The sequence below is a fragment of the Colossoma macropomum genome, unplaced genomic scaffold (genome assembly GCF_904425465.1).
Source record: "Colossoma macropomum unplaced genomic scaffold, Colossoma_macropomum, whole genome shotgun sequence".
NCBI classification, from domain to species: domain Eukaryota; kingdom Metazoa; phylum Chordata; class Actinopteri; order Characiformes; family Serrasalmidae; genus Colossoma; species Colossoma macropomum.
In genome coordinates, this window is record NW_023494803.1 from 13,273,400 (window position 1) to 13,291,728 (window position 18,329).

At 41.0% G+C, this 18,329-nt stretch overlaps 2 protein-coding genes across 2 annotated transcripts in view; both read left to right on the forward strand.

The window, feature by feature from the left end:
• samd8 (sterile alpha motif domain containing 8) overlaps positions 1 to 6,510 on the forward strand; it is a 9,144-nt gene extending 2,634 nt beyond the window's left edge. The window contains exons 2-6 of the mRNA XM_036593849.1: positions 1 to 288; positions 871 to 966; positions 2,075 to 2,192; positions 3,624 to 3,774; positions 5,005 to 6,510. The exon at positions 1 to 288 is cut by the window's left edge and continues 244 nt beyond it. Of these exons, the coding sequence (XP_036449742.1) occupies positions 1 to 288; positions 871 to 966; positions 2,075 to 2,192; positions 3,624 to 3,774; positions 5,005 to 5,309 (958 nt within the window). The 3' untranslated portion in view covers positions 5,310 to 6,510. The remainder of the gene's footprint in view (positions 289 to 870; positions 967 to 2,074; positions 2,193 to 3,623; positions 3,775 to 5,004) is intronic.
• A 1,634-nt stretch (positions 6,511 to 8,144) lies between these two features.
• On the forward strand, positions 8,145 to 13,250 carry npy4r (neuropeptide Y receptor Y4). Its single transcript, XM_036593651.1, has 2 exons — positions 8,145 to 8,281; positions 12,077 to 13,250. The coding sequence occupies exon 2, from the start codon at positions 12,117 to 12,119 to the stop codon at positions 13,248 to 13,250; it is 1,134 nt and encodes a 377-aa protein (XP_036449544.1). The 5' UTR covers positions 8,145 to 8,281; positions 12,077 to 12,116.
• Positions 13,251 to 18,329: the final 5,079 nt, after the last annotated feature.

An 18,329-nucleotide genomic window follows, 5' to 3' on the forward strand; every position in this document is an offset into this window, starting at 1 on the left:
CGTCTCTAAGTCACATGGATACGGATCTGATCGCTGGTTATGTAATGGTGAAGGCTGTAATGGGGTTGCCACGGCAGCCGCGGTTGTCGAGGAGGATCGCTGCCACGGTTACTCTAACGGGAAGTGTAAGCGGCGTGGCCGACTGGAGCCGGAGTGCTGGAAGACAGCGCTGATTACGGTTTACGTGACACTAGTGTTCGGGATCACGTCCTTCATCATGGTGCTGGTGCACGAGAAAGTACCGGACATTCACACCTACCCACCACTGCCCGACATATTCCTTGACAGGTCAGTGCATGTGTTCATATCTTTTTGGGACCAAGTAAGCCATAATGCTAACCAATCAGCGCTCAGAAGCAGTAATGCTAACCAATCAGTACTCTGTAGCAGTAATATTAACCAATCAGATCTCAGTAGCAGTAATGCTAACCAATCAGCACTCAGCAGTAGTAATGCTAACCAATCAGATCTCAGTAGCAGTAATGCTAACCAGTTAGTGCTCAGTAGCAGTAATGCTAACCAGTCAGGCCTCAGTAGCAGTAATGTTAACCAATCAGCACTCTGTAGCAGTAATGCCAACCAATCAGTGCTCAGTAGCAGTAATGCTAACCAATCAGTGCTTACTAGCAGTAATGCTAACCAATCAGTGCTCAGTAGCAGTGATGCTAACCAATCAGTGCTCAATAGCAGTGATGCTAACCAATCAGTGCTCAGTAGCAGTAATGCTCAGCTGTTTAGCTCCTTTTACCCTTATTCACTGAGGACTCTTCAGTGTTTTGCAGTTGTGTTTTTTGTACAGTGAGAGGAACAGGAAGTGTCTCCTGAACTGGCTCTGTCCTGACTTCATTAATCTCCTTGTCTGTATTGCAGTGTACCCAGAATTCCCTGGGCCTTTGCCATGGCTGAGGGCTGTGCGGTGGTCCTGGGCTGCATGCTGCTGCTTACACTGCTACTGCACAGACACAGGTATGCCAACACAAACACAGGTACACCAACACATGCACAGGTACACCAACACAAACACAGGTATACCAACACAAACACAGGTATACCAGCACAAACACAGGTGCACCAGCACAAACACAGGTGCACCAACACAAACACAGGTACACCAACATAAGCACAGGTACACCAACACAGACACAGGTACACCAACAAAAACTCAGATACCTCAACACAGACACAGGTACACCAACACAAGCACAGGTACACCAACACATGCACAGGGACACCAATACAAGCACAGGAACACCAACACATGCACAAGAACACCAACACAAGCACAGGAACACCAACACAAGCACAGGTACACAAACACATGCACAGGTACACCAACACAAGCATGAGTACACCTACACAAGCACAAGTACACCAGCACAAGCACAGGTACACCAACACATGCACAGGTACACCAACGAATGCACATGTACACAAACATAAACACAGGTACACAAACATAAACACAGGTACACAAACACAAATACCGGTACACCAGCACAAACACAAGTACACCAACACAAACACACAAATACAGGTACACCAACACAAACACAAGTACACAAACACAGGTACACAAACGCAGGTACACCAGCACAAACACAAAAAAACCAACACAAACACAGGTACAAAAACACAAGTACACCAACACAGACACATGTACATAGACGCAGACAGACACGTCCCCTCAGGAGCTGAATTCCCAAACAGAAAGCACTCAAGGGTTCTTTAGTAAAAGAAAAAAAAAAAGTATCATTATAGAACCATGAACACTCATAGAACCCTTTTCATGATAAAATGGTTCTCTGCATGGTAAAAGCATTTTTCAGCTTGATGGAAAATGTGTTGTACATGATTTTATTTAGAACCTTTTTATATAGAACCTGAAAATAGTTCTATTTGGCACCAAAAAGTATCCTTCTGTTCTAACAACCTTTACATTATATGTAATGGAAGAACCTTTTTTGGTGCTATATAGAACCCTTTTTTAAAAATCTTCTGTGTGCATTCTCCGTCTCCATGGTTATATTAGCTGTTACCATTGCTATTAAAGCTTACTGAGATGGTGTGTCTGTAGGTCTATTCTGTTCCGGCGGTTCTGCAGTTTGATGGGGACGGTGTTCCTGCTGCGCTGTGTCACCATGTTCGTCACCTCACTGTCTGTCCCAGGTCGTCACCTGCAGTGCTCAGGAAAGGTCAGACACACCTGCACACACACATAAACACATACACACACACACACACACACACACCTGCATCCTCTACACATATACAGAAAACATCACAGTCACCACATACAGAGCTGTGTAAATGATTCAGGCAGATAAATAGATTTAAAAAGCTGTTTATCTGTTCAGTAAATGTTTATTTACTCAGGAAACACTAATATTACAACAAAGGCAAATAATGTTAATACATTAATTAGTGATTTCATGTGTGTCAGTGTGTTAGCTGAACTGTTTCCAGCCCTCTCCTCAAAGAAGTCCTGCACTTACTCTCATCAAATACCTGCTTTATCCAATTTTAAACTATTTGCTTAGGTGTCTAAGATGTTTGCACAGTACTCTGCATATATATTTAAGTATGTTGTCAATTTCTAATTGTAGTTAATTAAATAATTTATATATAACAGAGGTGTGGACTCGAGTCATATGACTTGACACACGATTTTGATGATTGAAGACTCGACTCGAGAAAATCGAGAAAGACTTGTGACTCGACTTTGACTTGAACACCAATAACTCAGACTCTGACTTGGAAGGACCCGAAACCCTAGGTGGAAGAATCGTGAAGAGCCTGACTGCAGACGGCTAAACAGTCAGTTACTTTTCATGTGAATGGATTAATTTCCTGCCTTAAATCTGATACACAGCAACTCCGTCAGATATAGAATAGAACTAATCCAAATGTCTGTAAACAAGCAGTTTTGCAACATACAAAATAAATAAAAGTTGTTCTCTTTGGGGCTGTTATGTCGTATTTGAAGCCAGCTATGAGTTGGGATTTGATCAATTGAAAAAGATGTCTCTGGATTCTGAAGCGGAGGCGCCCCCTGCTGTTTACAGTATTTAATATCTTCAGCCTGTGTCTTATTTAGCTAAAAGTCACAGATTAAATGACATTGAGACTTTTATGTAATAAAACATTTATGTATTAAACTTATAAACTATTTTCTTTCCTGTTCTGAAATGTCTTTAGCTCCTGCTGGTGTGGGTTTCCTCTCTCTCAGTAATGCACTCAGAAGCTACTTGAGTGCAAATAGCGCCCCCTTGTGAGAGTTAAAAAGTCACTGTGCAGAAAATTAATTCAAAAATTAAACTGTAGTTAATTTACCTGCTGCTTTCTCACAATCTGCTTTCAAACTAACATTTGATTAGCGTTTTCTCACAACCAAATGCCAAACTGTTTGATGTATTGGGATTACTACTTTTTAGAATTATTATTATGTAGTTTTTATGTCAGGACTGCAGGGTTTTAATTTGTAGCTTTTCTCGCACCAGCGCTACCTGCTCAAACAGTCACACACATCACACTTTCATTTATCACAAGATATACAGTTTTCTGCATCCAGTTAACACATTGTATGTGTATATATTTGTATGTATGTGTGTCTGTGTGTGTTATAGATGTACGGTGATCTGTGGGCAAAGCTCCATCGAGCGTTACAGATCTGGACAGGTTTGGGAATGTCTCTGACTGGAGTGCACACGTGTGGAGATTACATGTTCAGTGGACACACGGTGGTTCTGACCATGCTCAACTTCTTCATCACTGAGTGTGAGTGAGATAAACTCTAATATAATAATAATTACAATGTATCATCACTGTTGTGGTAAAACCTTGTATTTCCAAAATGGTACACTCAGAGTATATTGAGGGAGACCTTCATTTACAGTGTAGCCAAGCCAGTACAGACACCAGGGATTACAAAAATTAGCAAAAATATATCAAATACTAAAAATTGATCACATAAATAATAATATTCAGAATAAACTGGTTAAATAGTGAAAAAATAAAATAATTTAATAGAAGATAGATCAAATAGGGATATAATCATTTAAAACATATCAATGAAAAATAAATTGTTGCTGTCGGAAGAAAACATTGTATCTCCATTTCTGTCGTTTTTCAGTTATGAACTTGAAAATACCTGTTGTCCTTTACACTGTGTGTAAATTTCATGATGAATGGACCAAAAGTAACGACCAAAAAATTACTTGGAAAAACGTCTGGTTCCGTTGACTTACATTAAAAGTAAAGTATGTTCTTTTCTTCTCCTGTAAAGGTCTCATTTTGGAGATACGATGTTTTGTTCCGACAACATCGAAATATATGTATGTCAAAAAATATTATAATATTAATATTGATTATAAAAAATTAAACCGAAAATGTAAAATAATAACTGAGAGTAAAAGTTGATAATAAAATAAATAAAAAGAACAATAAATGTAAAATAATGACTAAAACACACTAAAATCAAATTAAAACTTTACTAAAATCAATAAAACAGTGTCAGGCTGAGTAGAGGTGGTTTAAAGTGTTCCAGTGACTCAGATTTTCCCAGTTCAGGAAAAGCTCTCAGCACCTGAAGGCTGATCAGTCACGAATTGAGTCTGATACACTGCATTATCTACACTGAGCATTTCTATGATTTCAGTCAGTAAGAGCTTTATAGATAAAAAGAAGCCGACACAGCCAGAGATGACCAGCTGACCTCTTCGTACAGTACACAGTGATGGTCTGTAGGTTCACCAGTAATGAGTCTTAAGGCAGGGCGGAGCACAGAGTCTGTAGATTTGAGAGTCGTTGCAGATGCAGATCTGTATATCACCACCAAAATCCAGGACTGACAATAACGCTGCTTTGACGATCTTTGCTGTGGTAGACAGCTACCATAACAGTAACATTGTTGATGTGCACTTAAATATGGACCTGGCTGCATAACAATAACAGCAGTAACAGGTGAAGAGTGGAGTAGCTGTGCTGATTTGTGTGTGTGTCCTGTAGATACACCCCGTAAGTGGCACCTGGTCCACACGCTGTCGTGGGTGCTGAACCTGTTTGGGATCTTCTTCATCCTGGCGGCTCATGAACATTACTCCCTCGATGTCTTCATTGCCTTCTACATCACCACCCGGCTCTTCCTGTACTACCACACGCTGTCCAGCACTCACGCCGTCCAGCACAGCCGCCGCGCTCGCGTCTGGTTCCCGCTGTTCTCCTTCAGCGAGAGTAATGTCAACGGACCCGTCCCAAACGAGTATGCCTGGCCTTTCTCCAGACCCAGACTCCTCAGAGCACTCATAGGATAAACGCTGATTAAACCCACTAATCCTATCGAGAAACTGTAGAACACATTTCTGTCCAGCTTCACTATAGCAGATATGAGCAAACGTTGGTGTCAAAGCTCATATAATGTTTACATTGTTTCGGAGCTGATTAACTGTTTAATTAAATAAGTTACTGCAGTCAGTCTTACAGATCAGTGCTCTGACAGAGGAGTCAGTTATTTATTATCATTATTAATATTTATTCCTCTGTCAGTGATCAAGGCTTGTACTGAGTGGTTTACAGGTGATGATGATGGTGAAGGTGTTTACAGGTGAGTCTTCAGCACATGTTCAGGTTGACGTGAAGCTGTTTAACTCCTTCATTCTGCCGAGTTTAGTACTAATATTATTATTAGTATTACTAATGTTTTATTATTATTGTACAATTTACGTGTGGAATATTAACGACACAAAGCTGCCTGAGAGAATTACTGACCATTAATGTCTTAGAACATCAAAAAGCACTTTAATAACTGTCTGTAATTGCTGCTTTCTTAATAATACAATAATGTAATAGCTCTAATCTATTTTTGCACAGATTTAACTTGTAAACTAACTTATAAAATAACTATATGTATATATGTTTGGAATACAACCTTTTTTCCTTTTTTTACCGAATATTGCCAAATCAGCATTTTTACTGGAACACCCTTTTTTGTTTGTTTGTTTGTTTTGTTTTTTTTTTGTTAGTTTTTTTGTTTTTCTCTTAATATCAGTGAATACAGATTTCTCTGGAATATCACTTTTTTCTTTTTTTTTCTCCTAATATCATGGTGTAGGGGCGATAAATTGATCTTGAGGCTGATGGGGTTACAGAATCTGCCAAACAGAACTCCGCTCTAATGGAGTTAATATTCCAGCCTAAATAAAACTAATTTGAATCTCAATGAAGAGCATTTTGCCAAAAACCCATCAGTCTCTCCCCAACACAGATTTAAGATGAGCTTAATGTATTCTGGGTAAATTTCTTTCCAAACTATGACTTTAATACAGATTTACACTGAAAGAAAGAAAAGCAGTAGTTTGTAAATGACGCTGAATGATGTGCTGGATCATGTGTTTGTGTTTTCAGTACTTACTGATTAATTTATATTATACAGTCAGTTTATATTGATCTGATGCTGATTTTTACAGTAAATGCTGTTTTTCTGGATCTATAATAAACATTTATATTTACACTCAACACTGCGTCACTGTGTGTGTGTGTGTGTGTTTGTGTGTTACTGAGAGTCAGTGATTCGGAAATTCAATCCCTCATTCGGGAATTAAACTCACTAAACACCCTCACTAAACACTCATGTGGTCCTGCATACCAATTAAACACATTATTGATCAGTTAATCGCACTACTGACTCAGCTACTCCCCCACTGTCCCATCACTCTGTCTGGAGGAGACACATCAGCAGTAAGATTAGCAGAGGAGAGCAGCAGAATCTCCTCACAGCACTGACCATCGCCAACAATAACTCTGCTGAACTGGAGTTTAAGGAGGACCAACATCACTCACTGGAAGAACTTATTCACTGACTACATGATCATCACTGGAACATCTTTTAGCAACAATCAACAGCTAATCCACTGAACTCAGCTCCACCTGGTCAGGAATAATAAACCCCACTAACAGCCACCAATACTGAAAAATAATCTAATGGATAAATTCAGTTTATTCATACAAACGCAAACACTCCACGGAACCACTGGCGTTTCTGCAAACATAGCCCCCCCCCCAACCCCCCAACACACACACAAACACACAAACAATGGTGTTGTAAATAGTTATCATCTAAATTTTGATTTGCTTTATGCACGAATGTTAATTATATTCACACTCATTTAATTTTTATTTTCTTTATTTCATTTTTATTTAGTTTATTTTCTTTCTGTCCTCCTTATTAAAGACCTCATTGATTCATAAAATATGTATCATAAGTAATAAAGCACTGTAGGTCCTCTAAACAGGGGAGTGACCGACAAAAATAAATAAATAAATAAAACGTTCTTTTTATTATTTTTAACGCTGAATGTAATAAAACAGTCCTTTAAGTATTCAAACAGTGTATAAACCCTCTCAGGAACAATATCATTTACAGCGTTTCTGTGAAGTAACTGGTTTTAATAGCACAGAATTAGCAAATACACACAATGAGGTTAACTAGCATCCATGCTAACAGCACAAGGACAAGACATTAATTTACTTAAATACTAAATAAGTATTAATAATTTCAATGTGTAATTTGGACAACAGGGTTAAAATCCTATCACTCAGTATACAGCTTTCTTTTCAGTTCCACCTTTAATGGTGCAGCAGGAATGGAAAATTTGATTTTCAGCCTTCTGGTTCCTGCGCTGATGGATGCTGGATGTTCTTAGAAGCTCCACTGTAGTTCTGCTGGGAAACTTAGAACTCCAGAAGTCATCATTTCTTTACAACAGTAGCTCTTTTATTTTGGGATGGTTTTCATGTTCCTCTGTCCACCTCTGTTCATCTCCAGCTGGAACAGTTGGGATGGTGATGATCTACCTGCCTTTCATAAAGCAGGATTTCTCAGTAAAGCTGGATAATTCAAGCCTAAAGTGAGGACTGTCCAATAGAAATGTCCCTTAGTGCGCCCCCTACTGGACAAACTTGAGTTTGGAAGTTTTCAGGCTAACAGAGAAAATCCAGCTTCATCGAACAGCTCAAAAACTAGTCCTGTCCCCACCTGCAGTACATCGCTCTCACCACATGGGGGTGAGAGCACACAACAGTACTAAATACAGAATACAGAGAAATGCACACAACCAGCTACAGCTCAGTCAATTAGAACACCGGGGAGAGGGGAGAGGAGGAGAGAAGAGAGGGATTAACAAGAGAAGAGAAGAGAAGAGAGAGAAGAGAAGAGAAGAGAGATGGACAGAATGAATGCTGTAGTTAGAGGAGTGAGGCTGGAGCTGAGTGAAGATCAGACACTAAGGTGAGCTTTACCTTCACCTGCTCTGCAGGACTGACTGATGTTTTGAACAGTTATGACCAGAACAGTCTTCGGAGTTTAATACTGATCTCTGTCTCAGCTGAGCTATTTACAATTTACTGTATTTACTCAGCTTTAAAATATACAAACGATAAACAGAAGACAGTAAACGATAATAATAACAACAGTAAAACAGCAATAAACAGAGCAAAATTCTTATTATATAAAATATTCTGAAAGCACCGGTGAAAATGCTCCTAATTTGGTTTGTTTGTTTTTCAATTTGAATATGATTTCACTGTAGATCACATTACACAGCAATATAATAGCAAAAAGTAGAATTTTAACATGAACATAAGAATTCCTCAGTGTTTGGTGGACTGTCCCTCTTTAGCTTTAATGACAGTGTGAACTGGATTGGAATGAACTCAAGTTTTTGTAAAATCTCTGATGAGCAGATCAAATCCACCTGACCTTAATAATAATAATAATAATAATAATCATCATCATCATCATCATCAGTTTCAGTGGAAAGAATAAAACTCAAACCAAATCTGAGCTTTTAGTGCAAAGACCTGAACATCACTTATCTGATTAAGTTTGAATCAAGATCTAGAGATGCAGAATCTTCAATATTTCATCATTATTTTAAATGACTGATAATTGGTCATAACTTTTGGTTCTAAATATATCTAAATTTCAAAATTTTCTGTTTAGGTTTAAATGAAAAAATAACTTCAATGATTTTCGGTCTGATCTCAGATGTTTGGAGTCCATTGTGTTCAGATGTAATAATGTAATCATCTCTCTCTTTCTCATTAAAAATATGAAATTTTAGCCAAACAAGCCCTCTAAACCTCTCTGTCAGAGTAAAACAAGAAAATACAAAATCAGAAAACTGTGTGTGTGTGTGTGTGAGAGAGAGAGAGCAGTGTGTGTATGTGTGTGTGTGTGAGTGGTTATTTCTGTTCTGTTTGTTGTATTCGATGCTGGGGGAAGTGCTGACCTCCTCTGAATCCAGAGAATCCCTCTGGACCACTGCAGTAAATGTCTCCACTGAGCTGCAGACCTGAGCAGTTTAGGCTGATTAGATTATCATTAATGCTCAGAGTCGTTACAGGCAGTGTTCAAAAGCCATTGAGAGGAAAACATCTCAGTAATCTGTCTGTTAATGTGCTGCACTGTGGGGTCAGATAAACCCCTGTTACTGTACCTGACCTTCAGACTGATGTAGACTTTGTGAGTGAGTGTGTCAGTAGAGCAGGTCAGCTCTCACTGCACAGCTCTCACTGTTCTTTTTATTATTTTTAACGCTGAATGTAATAAAACAGTCCTTTAAGTATTCAAACAGTGTATAAACCCTCTCAGGAACAATATCATTTGCAGTGTTTCTGTGAAGTAACTGGGTTTAATAGCACAGAATTAGCAAATAAACACAATGAGGTTAACTAGCATCCATGCTAACAGCACAAGGACAAGACATTAATTTACTTAAAATACTAAATAACTAAAATACTAAATAAGTATTCAGCTCTTCACTGCCCAGCTCTCTCTGTCCAACTCTCAGTGTGAGCTCTCACAGTCTAGCTCTCACTGCCCAGCTCTCACAGTCCAGCTCTCGCTACCCAGTTCTCACTACCCAGCTCTCACAGTCCACCTCTCACTGCACTGCTCTCACAGTCCAGCTCTCACTGCCCAACTCTTGCAGTCCAGCTCTCACTGCCCAACTTTCACTGCCCAGCTCTCACAGTCGAGCTCTCACTGCCCAGCTCTCAGTCTAGCTCTCACTGCCTAGCTCTCACAGTCCAGCTTTCACTGCCAAGCTCTCACAGTCCACCTCTCACTGCACTGCTCTCACAGTCCAGCTCTCACTGCCCAGCTCTCACAGTCCAGCTCTTAAAGTCCAGCTCTCAGTCCAGCTCTCACTGCCCAGCTCTCACAGTCCAGCTCTCACTGCAAAGCTCTCACTGCACCTGTTTGTATAGTAACGCCATTTCGTTTACATGTGGAAATGCTGCTGTGCTAGTGTGTCTAATAAAAGCATCAACATCCACAACTACACAGTTTATGTTTACATCATCCTGTAGACTTTAGATTTGTACCTCATAAAAACATAAAGTCACACACACGTCCACAATAGTTTAGATGATGTTCGTCCGATTTAATAATGCGAAAAATCCCAAACCATTTAAACTGCTGTAGTATAAACACAAACTGAAGAGCAGAAACTCAAAGCAGTGACTTCAGCCAGGTAGGAAATCAGAGTCTCTCTAATTCAGTTTCTCGAACATCAACATCTGATCAGAGACTCTATCAGCTGCTGATATGATGATGTGGAGAACAGAGAGTGGAGAGAGAGGGACTGAGACTGACAGAGACTGATATATATATATATATATATATATATATATATATATATATATATATATATATATATATATATCTACTCAGAGAAAGTATCTTTGCTGGTTACAAATAGGTTGGAGAGAAAGCTAGTACTGACCTCAGATACTGCTAGAAACAAAAGCCTATGTTGATACCTAGAGAAAAAGAAACAGAGTTGAACAAAGCGCAATACAATATATTTCAATAAGTGCAGTACATTACAATAAATACTTAAGTGCTGTATATATATACACATATATATATAAATATATATATACATATATATATATATATATATAGAGAGAGAGAGAGAGAGAGAGAGAGAGAGAGAGAGTGAGAGAGACAGACAGCACTGCATTAAAACCAGACATGATTCTGTAGTGGAAATCACTGCATGGGCTCAGGAACACTTCTGAAAACCACTGTCTGTGAAAACAGTTAGTCACTGCATCCGCAAATGCAAGTTAAAACTCTAAAACGCAAAGAAGAAACCACATATAAACAGGCGCCAGAAGTGTTGCCACCTTCTCTGGGCCAGGGCTCACTTAAAATGGACTGAGGTGAAGTGGAAAAGTGTCCTGTGGTCCTGTGATCAACATTTGAAATTCTTTTTAAAAATCATGGACACTGTGTCCTCCGGGCTAAAGACCACTCAGCTTGTTATCAGTGTACAGTTCAAAAACCAGTATTCATGATGGTATAGGGGGGCATTAGTGCACATGGCATGGGTGACGTGCACATCTGTGAAGGCACCATTAATGCTGAATGATATGTACAGGTTTCAGCAACATATGCTGCCATCCAGATGACGTCTTTTTCAGGAAAGGCCTTGATTATTTCAGTCAGACAATACCAAACTAGATTCTGCATGTTTTACAACAGCATTACAGCATTACTCTGTATTAAGAGAGTCTGGGTGCTAAACTGGCCTTGTTGCGGTCCAGACCTGTCACCACTGATAACATTTGCGGCGTTATGAAATGAAAAATATGACAAAGGAGATCCAGAACTATTGCAAAGCTGAGTCGGTCTCCTCCCCAAACGCTTACAGAGTGTTGTTAAAAGAAGAGGTGATAAAACACAGTGGTAAACATGACCATGTCCCAACTTTTTGGAACATGTTGTTGGCATCAAATTCAAAATGGGCATATATTTTTCAAAAAACAATAAACTTTCTCAGTTTCAACATTTGATATGTTGACTTTGTAGTATTTTCCTTTAAAAATATGGTTTACATGATTTGCATATCATTGCATTCTGTTTTTATTTACATTCTGCACAGCGTTCCAACTTTTTTGGAAATGGGGTTGTACATTTACAATATCTAAAAATACCCTGCAAGTTTTTATTACATAAAACTACAACAGTGATTCCAAACATATGAACACTGCTGCACATATGTGTATTTTCCAGGTTCTGATGATGCTGTTCCTGCTGACTGAACCAATCACAAATGGCTCTTTCTGGCATTTCATTGTGGGTGGGGCTCCTGAACTCCTCCCTCTCTAGCAACCACAGCAACACCACACAGTTCCCACTGGATAGTCCATGCTGGGAGTCTTTGGCTGTAACGCTGGTGCTGGTGCTCTGCTATGGCCTGGTGCTCATCATGGGGTTGCTAGGCAACATCCTCCTCATCTGCATCATTGTGCGGCAGCGGGACCGCCCCAACGTCACCAGCATCTTCATCGCCAACCTGTCCATCTCTGACATCCTGATGTGCGTTTTCTGCCTGCCTTTCACCCTCAGCTCCATGCTGATGGACCAGTGGGTGTTCGGTGCAGCGCTGTGCCGGCTCACGCCTTTCATCCAGTGCACGTCCGTCACCGTATCTGTGCTGTCCCTGGTGTTAATAGCTCTGGAGCGCCACCAGCTGGTCCTGCACCCTTCAGGCTGGAAACCAAGCCCTGCCCAGGCCTGCTCCGCCCTCTTGGGGGTGTGGCTTGTGTCTGCAGTCACTGCCTTGCCATTCCTGGTTTTCCAACTGCTGAGCAGCGACCCCTACAGTGAGCTCCCACCCCCGCACAGCCAGCTGCAGGCCTGCCATGAAATGTGGCCTTCCATGCAGGACAGACGGGCCTACAGCGCCGCCCTGCTGGTGTTTCAGTACTGCGGCCCACTGCTGCTCATCCTCCTCTGCTACTTGCGCATTTTTCTGCGCCTTCAGCTCAGGCGCCGCCTTCTGGAGCGCCAGTGTAGCTGCAGCCATGCGGAAGAACAAAGGCGCGTAGCGCACAGCAAGCGCGTTAGCATTATGCTGGTTGCACTGGTGACGGCTTTTGGAGTGTGCTGGCTGCCGCTGAATGTGTTCAACGCAGTGGCGGACTGGAATGAAGAGGCACTGCCTGTGTGCCAACATGACCTGTTGTTCTCGTTCTGCCACCTGCTGGCCATGAGCTCCACCTGCATCAACCCCATTGTCTATGGCTTCCTAAACACCAACTTCCGCAGCGAGGTGCGCTCCACACTCCTGCACTGCCACTGCCAGCCACTAGAGGAAAACTACGAGAGCATCCCACTTTCCGTCATGAACACGGACATGTCGCGAGCTTCTTTGAGAACCAACTGCAGGAACCACTCTGTCTGATGGAGCTAATGCTAAGAGAAGACCAGACCTCAATACTAGCAACAAACTAAACCTCAACCTCACTGCCAAACTAACCAGGAATTTAGGATTCATGCCTGAACAAATACACACCCATATGTGGAAATCTCTCTAGAGATCTCTCTAGATCTCTCAAGAAATCTCTCTAGAGCTGAGACTTACAGATTTAGCAGGTTATAGCTCCATTATCCAAAACTGCAGTCCTGGTTTTACCTCATTTATTTACTCAATTAGTTCAGATTTAATGCACTGAAGCCTTTACATGAAGTCTAATGTGCTTTTTTATGAAACACTGAGAATGTGGGAAGAAGGTGAAGTGGAAGAACAAACAGATCAATCAGGTAATGATGGTGAAAACACTGTCACTTTTCCTTTTAGTCAGTGCTACTAAAAAAGTGGGTAACAGCCCATTCTGCTAAAGTTCAACAAACAGCATAAGGAGTAAATATTAGTATTTATATATAGTATAAATATTAGCATAAGGGTAAAGATTAGTCTCTGCTTCATAATGTGTGATTCTCCATTCTCCATTTGGAACTGTGCCTGATATTTGAAGCATCTTTTTAAGCCCTGAAACCTTTGTGACACGGTTTCCCACTGCAAATGGAGAATGACCCTTTTGCACTTTACTTTTGCCCCTTAAGGCCATCACACTGAGGCCACAGAAAGACTCACATGTGGCTTTAAATGTACATAGAGAAAGGCAGCCAGTCTTTTAGACAAACAGACAGATGTTAATTGTAAGTTAGCTCAGCTAACGTTATTAGCCTAGCCTTTTACAGCTCTTATCTTTGAGCTGGAAAACAGCCAGACTGTGAAGAGATTTGTAAAGAGGAATGAATGCAAAGCATAATGAGAGATGCTGAACACTTTATTTCATTTAGTTTATATGAGTAAAGTGTAAAAGAGAATCTGAGCCTGGCATTAATCGGCTCTCCCTGACGGCATTCTATAGCAGCACTTTGCTATGCTATGCGAAGCTGCACTGAAAATCAGTATGTATCAACAATTTGGTCTGATGTATAATTTTTTCCAAAACTGCTAATCATCCCAGCACTAAAACTCTCAAAAACATGATAGGAAGTAATGTAGCTGTGGGAGCAGAACCTACTTGCCTAACAGGCTGACTGAGTTTACTCCCGGGATTAGTTTAAAATGATATGCCTTCTACAGAGACAGAAGCATTTTCTTATTCTCAAACTAAGGGAAGTATTTTAAGTAGTGTTTTGACAGCAGGATTGTAAAACTGTCCACATGGAATAACACAGCGGAGGAACAATGTGCACTTTATCATTCATTATCACTCATGCCTGCCAGCAGATTTCTCACAGAACAGACAGCGGTGCCTCAAAGTCTCACTGAACAGATCAAACTCAGTGTCTGAAAGGAGCGTTACATGTTACTCTACATACACTAAATCTGATTTATTAGCTGAGATTATCCACTGTTTACAGGAAAAGATTCCAGCAGTGTCAATAAACAAGCCCACAGAAGCAGATGGCTTGTGAGCAGAGTGTAATGTCTCTTCACTGCGGAACAGCTCAGTACTGCAGATCCACGTTTTAAACGTGTGAAGCTTTTGATGCTCTGAAATTGTGGATGTGAACTGAAAACTGAATGTTTACTTTAGCACAGAATGGTGAAAAAGTCATCATTTATGTTGCTTTCAATAAAAGCTAAACCAAACACAGAACAGCAAGAGGCGAAATAGGATGATGATGATTTTATTCAGCATTCAGAATTATTGGCCAACTGTGTTCGCACACGCATTTAACCCATCCGTGCAGTGAAACACCCAGACACACACTAGTGAGCACACACACTAGGGGTCAGTGAGCACACCAGCCTGGAGTGGTGGGCAGCCCTATCCACTGTGCCCGGGGAGAAGTTGGGGGTTAGGTGCCTTGCTCAAGGGCACTTCAGTCACGTACTGTCAGCTCACCCCACCATCATCAAGTTTAGTTATATAAATCAGCTATGAAGAAAACAATTCAATCATATATTCTTGAGAAGACTCTTTTACAGGTTCTATGTGTGACATTTTAAACATTAATATAGCAGCAAACAGCTGTGTACTGTGTAAAGTGCAGTAATGGCATCCTGAGCAGAGAATGAAGCCACGCCCCCTCTGTGTGTGTGTAATTGTGCACGTAAGTCCCACCCTGTGAAAACGCTGACCCTCCTCACGTTTTGCTTTGCCCCACCCAAGAGACACAGACAGTGTCCCCCACACAGCACTGTGCATGCAAAATAGTGGAGTGCAGCAGGAAACATTCACCTTCCAAATACTCCTCCACTGAATATTGCTAGAAGTAGACGAGACTGTTGTTGGCTTCCTATTCGCTTTTTCCCGTTCCACCTTAAATGCATTCTAAGCCTAAGGCACCTAAATGTAACTGTTGCATCATTTAAGGTGGGACAGGAAGCCAGTGAAAAGGAAGCCAACTTGAGCTTAATGGAGCGCTAAAAGGCCTGAAAAGGGGTGAGGAGGCTGCTCTGTTTCTGCTTCACGGGTTTCACAGAACCAACAGGTCAGTACTGTTTTGTCCTGTTTGTTAATGTTTGTGATAGCAGCTGGTCAGCTTTGCAGCAGCAACTGTAGCAACAGTTTGCTAACCCACAACCTAGCTAACGTTAGTTATGTTACTTGCTGTGCTGTTGTTCACTCTAACATATCATAGTATTTAACCATACAATATTTGCGAAGGAATTAAAACATTTCGTTTTGTCGATTTGTGGTCTCTTGAAATGACTAACATTACACATTCGTCATCCCTGGCACTATGATTGATCAAACTCTTGTTCTTTTGTTTTTCAGAAGGCTACATACTGCTGCCTCCTGCTGTTAGATTTGAGAACTGTACATGCACAAGTGAACACAGTTTAGTGTAGAGTGACAAATCATACCAGCATACGTTGATGTCAAAATGCGTACCAGTTGGCAGGTGCAGGAATGTAGCTGAGCTGTAAGATTCTCTGAATATCAGTCTAATCTAAAAAATGGTATTATTTTTTTCTGAATCTGATGGAGCACACTGTCAGATTCAGCTTAAACTCGATGCAGGTGTTTCTCCCACCTTGGGATCTGTCTGAGCCAGAAATTTGCCAGGCTACAGTCGGGTGGTTTATGTCAGTGTTGGGCAGAATTGTTCTTGGCAGCATTTTGTTGTTTGTGGCAATATTTTTATCGAGACCAAAATTTCTGGCTCCATTAAAGCTCTACTTTGAGTCTAATCTAGTCTCTAGTATCAGAGTCTGTGTTGGATCTGTGGTGTCTGAGTGACGTAATTTGTGTTGCTTTGATTAAGAAGCTGCAACATACGCTGAACAGCAAGAGGAGGAAGAGGATGATGGTGAAAATGTCGACGATGATGATTTTATTCGGAATTTGTGCCATGTTCTGCTTCTTTTGGTGTGGAAAACTGTCAGACATCTTACTGTATTGGCCAAGTATGTTCACTAAAGCACTATTTGAGCTGTGATGTTCTATATGTACGTCAATATATAGTAGAAAATGATCACCAATAAACACTTTCTGTTGAGGTTTGAGTCTGGAAATGATTCATGCCACACATAGAGGAATGTATTTGACCTTAGGCCTCTGAATTTCAGTCTGATCTCTGTGTAATTTTATTTCTCTGAATCTGACACAATTATTCTGATTAAATTCAGGTTGAGGTTGCGTCCAAAGAGTCCAAACTGGTTCTGTCCAAACTCAGCTGTAACCAGACCTCTGTCGGGCTCCACTCTGCTGCTCTGGGTAGGAGCTGGACAGAGAATGTTCTTGGACGATATTTATTTCGACTCTAATCCTTTCTGTGGTATCTGAGTTGCTAGTGCATCTGTGACTGACATACACGTAGACTGGAGCACGCTGTAGGGCAGATAACAGAGGGGGGGGTGTTAAATGTGAACCTCCTGCAGCGGTGCTATTTATGCTCAGAAATTCATCGTCCCTGGTGCACCCTCCCACTCTCAGTCTCACACTGCTGATCAGACTGAGCCCTCCGGCAGGACATCGCTGTTCACTCCTGCACATAAACACCGATATAAAACACACACACACAGATATTCACTCCACCGTCTAAACACTGATACAAAACCCAGAACACACCAACACACAGAACTGTAAACACTGATACAGAAGAATGTCATACAGAAGAACATAATCAGACCTTCCTGAGCAGAGCTGTACAATATGAGAACCCTTCTGTCCATACTAGGAGAAACAATCAGGGTTCAATACTAACGACTGCCTGAATGCCTGGGGCCCGTAAAGCGTGACGTCAGGACAGCAGTGCAGACTCAGTCAGGTGACTCAGCACTGCCGCAAACTGTTTCAGGCAGAATCTCAAACGGCTCCCTTCTCCCTACAAAGAGCAGCCATCATCATCGTGTCATTTTCTGCTTTCATGAAAATACAGTCAGTTTTACTGCTCTTTCATTTTTATATATTAATATATATTTTTATTTCCTTTACTTATCCAGAGGCTGGACACTCGCTATTAGAACATTAGAACAGTAGGTCCCTAAGGAGCTCACTGATGATTCCAATCTTGTCTTCAGTGTTGCTCACTAGATTATCTTGAGTGAATTTAGACAGATTAGAGCTCATAACTCATAACTCACAAACAGGTCAAGAACATCGGCCTCTTCCTCTGTCTCTGCTGGCTGTAGGTTTACTTGCCTCTCTTCTTCTTCTTCTTCTTTGTTCATGTTCTGTTTCCTTTCTTTCTTCCACTAAAGCTTAAATTTTTTTCCTGCTCCTCTTCTTCTTTCCTCTCTTTCTCTTCTTACTCTGTGCTCCATCTCTTCTCAGCTGCTCCTACTTTCTCTCGTTCTCTGTGTCCGAGCCATCCTCATGGACTCTGCAGCACCAGAACCAGAGGCAGCTCAGCTGTCCTCCTCAGGGCCTCCACACAGACAGATATGAAACGGCAGAAACTTATCTGCACCTTTATCTTTATGACATCACACCGTGTAGCCTTCAGTCCATTATGGCATCAGGGTGGAACTTCAAACAACATCCTACATTCTATTAGGCTCACTGCTGACCAGTGA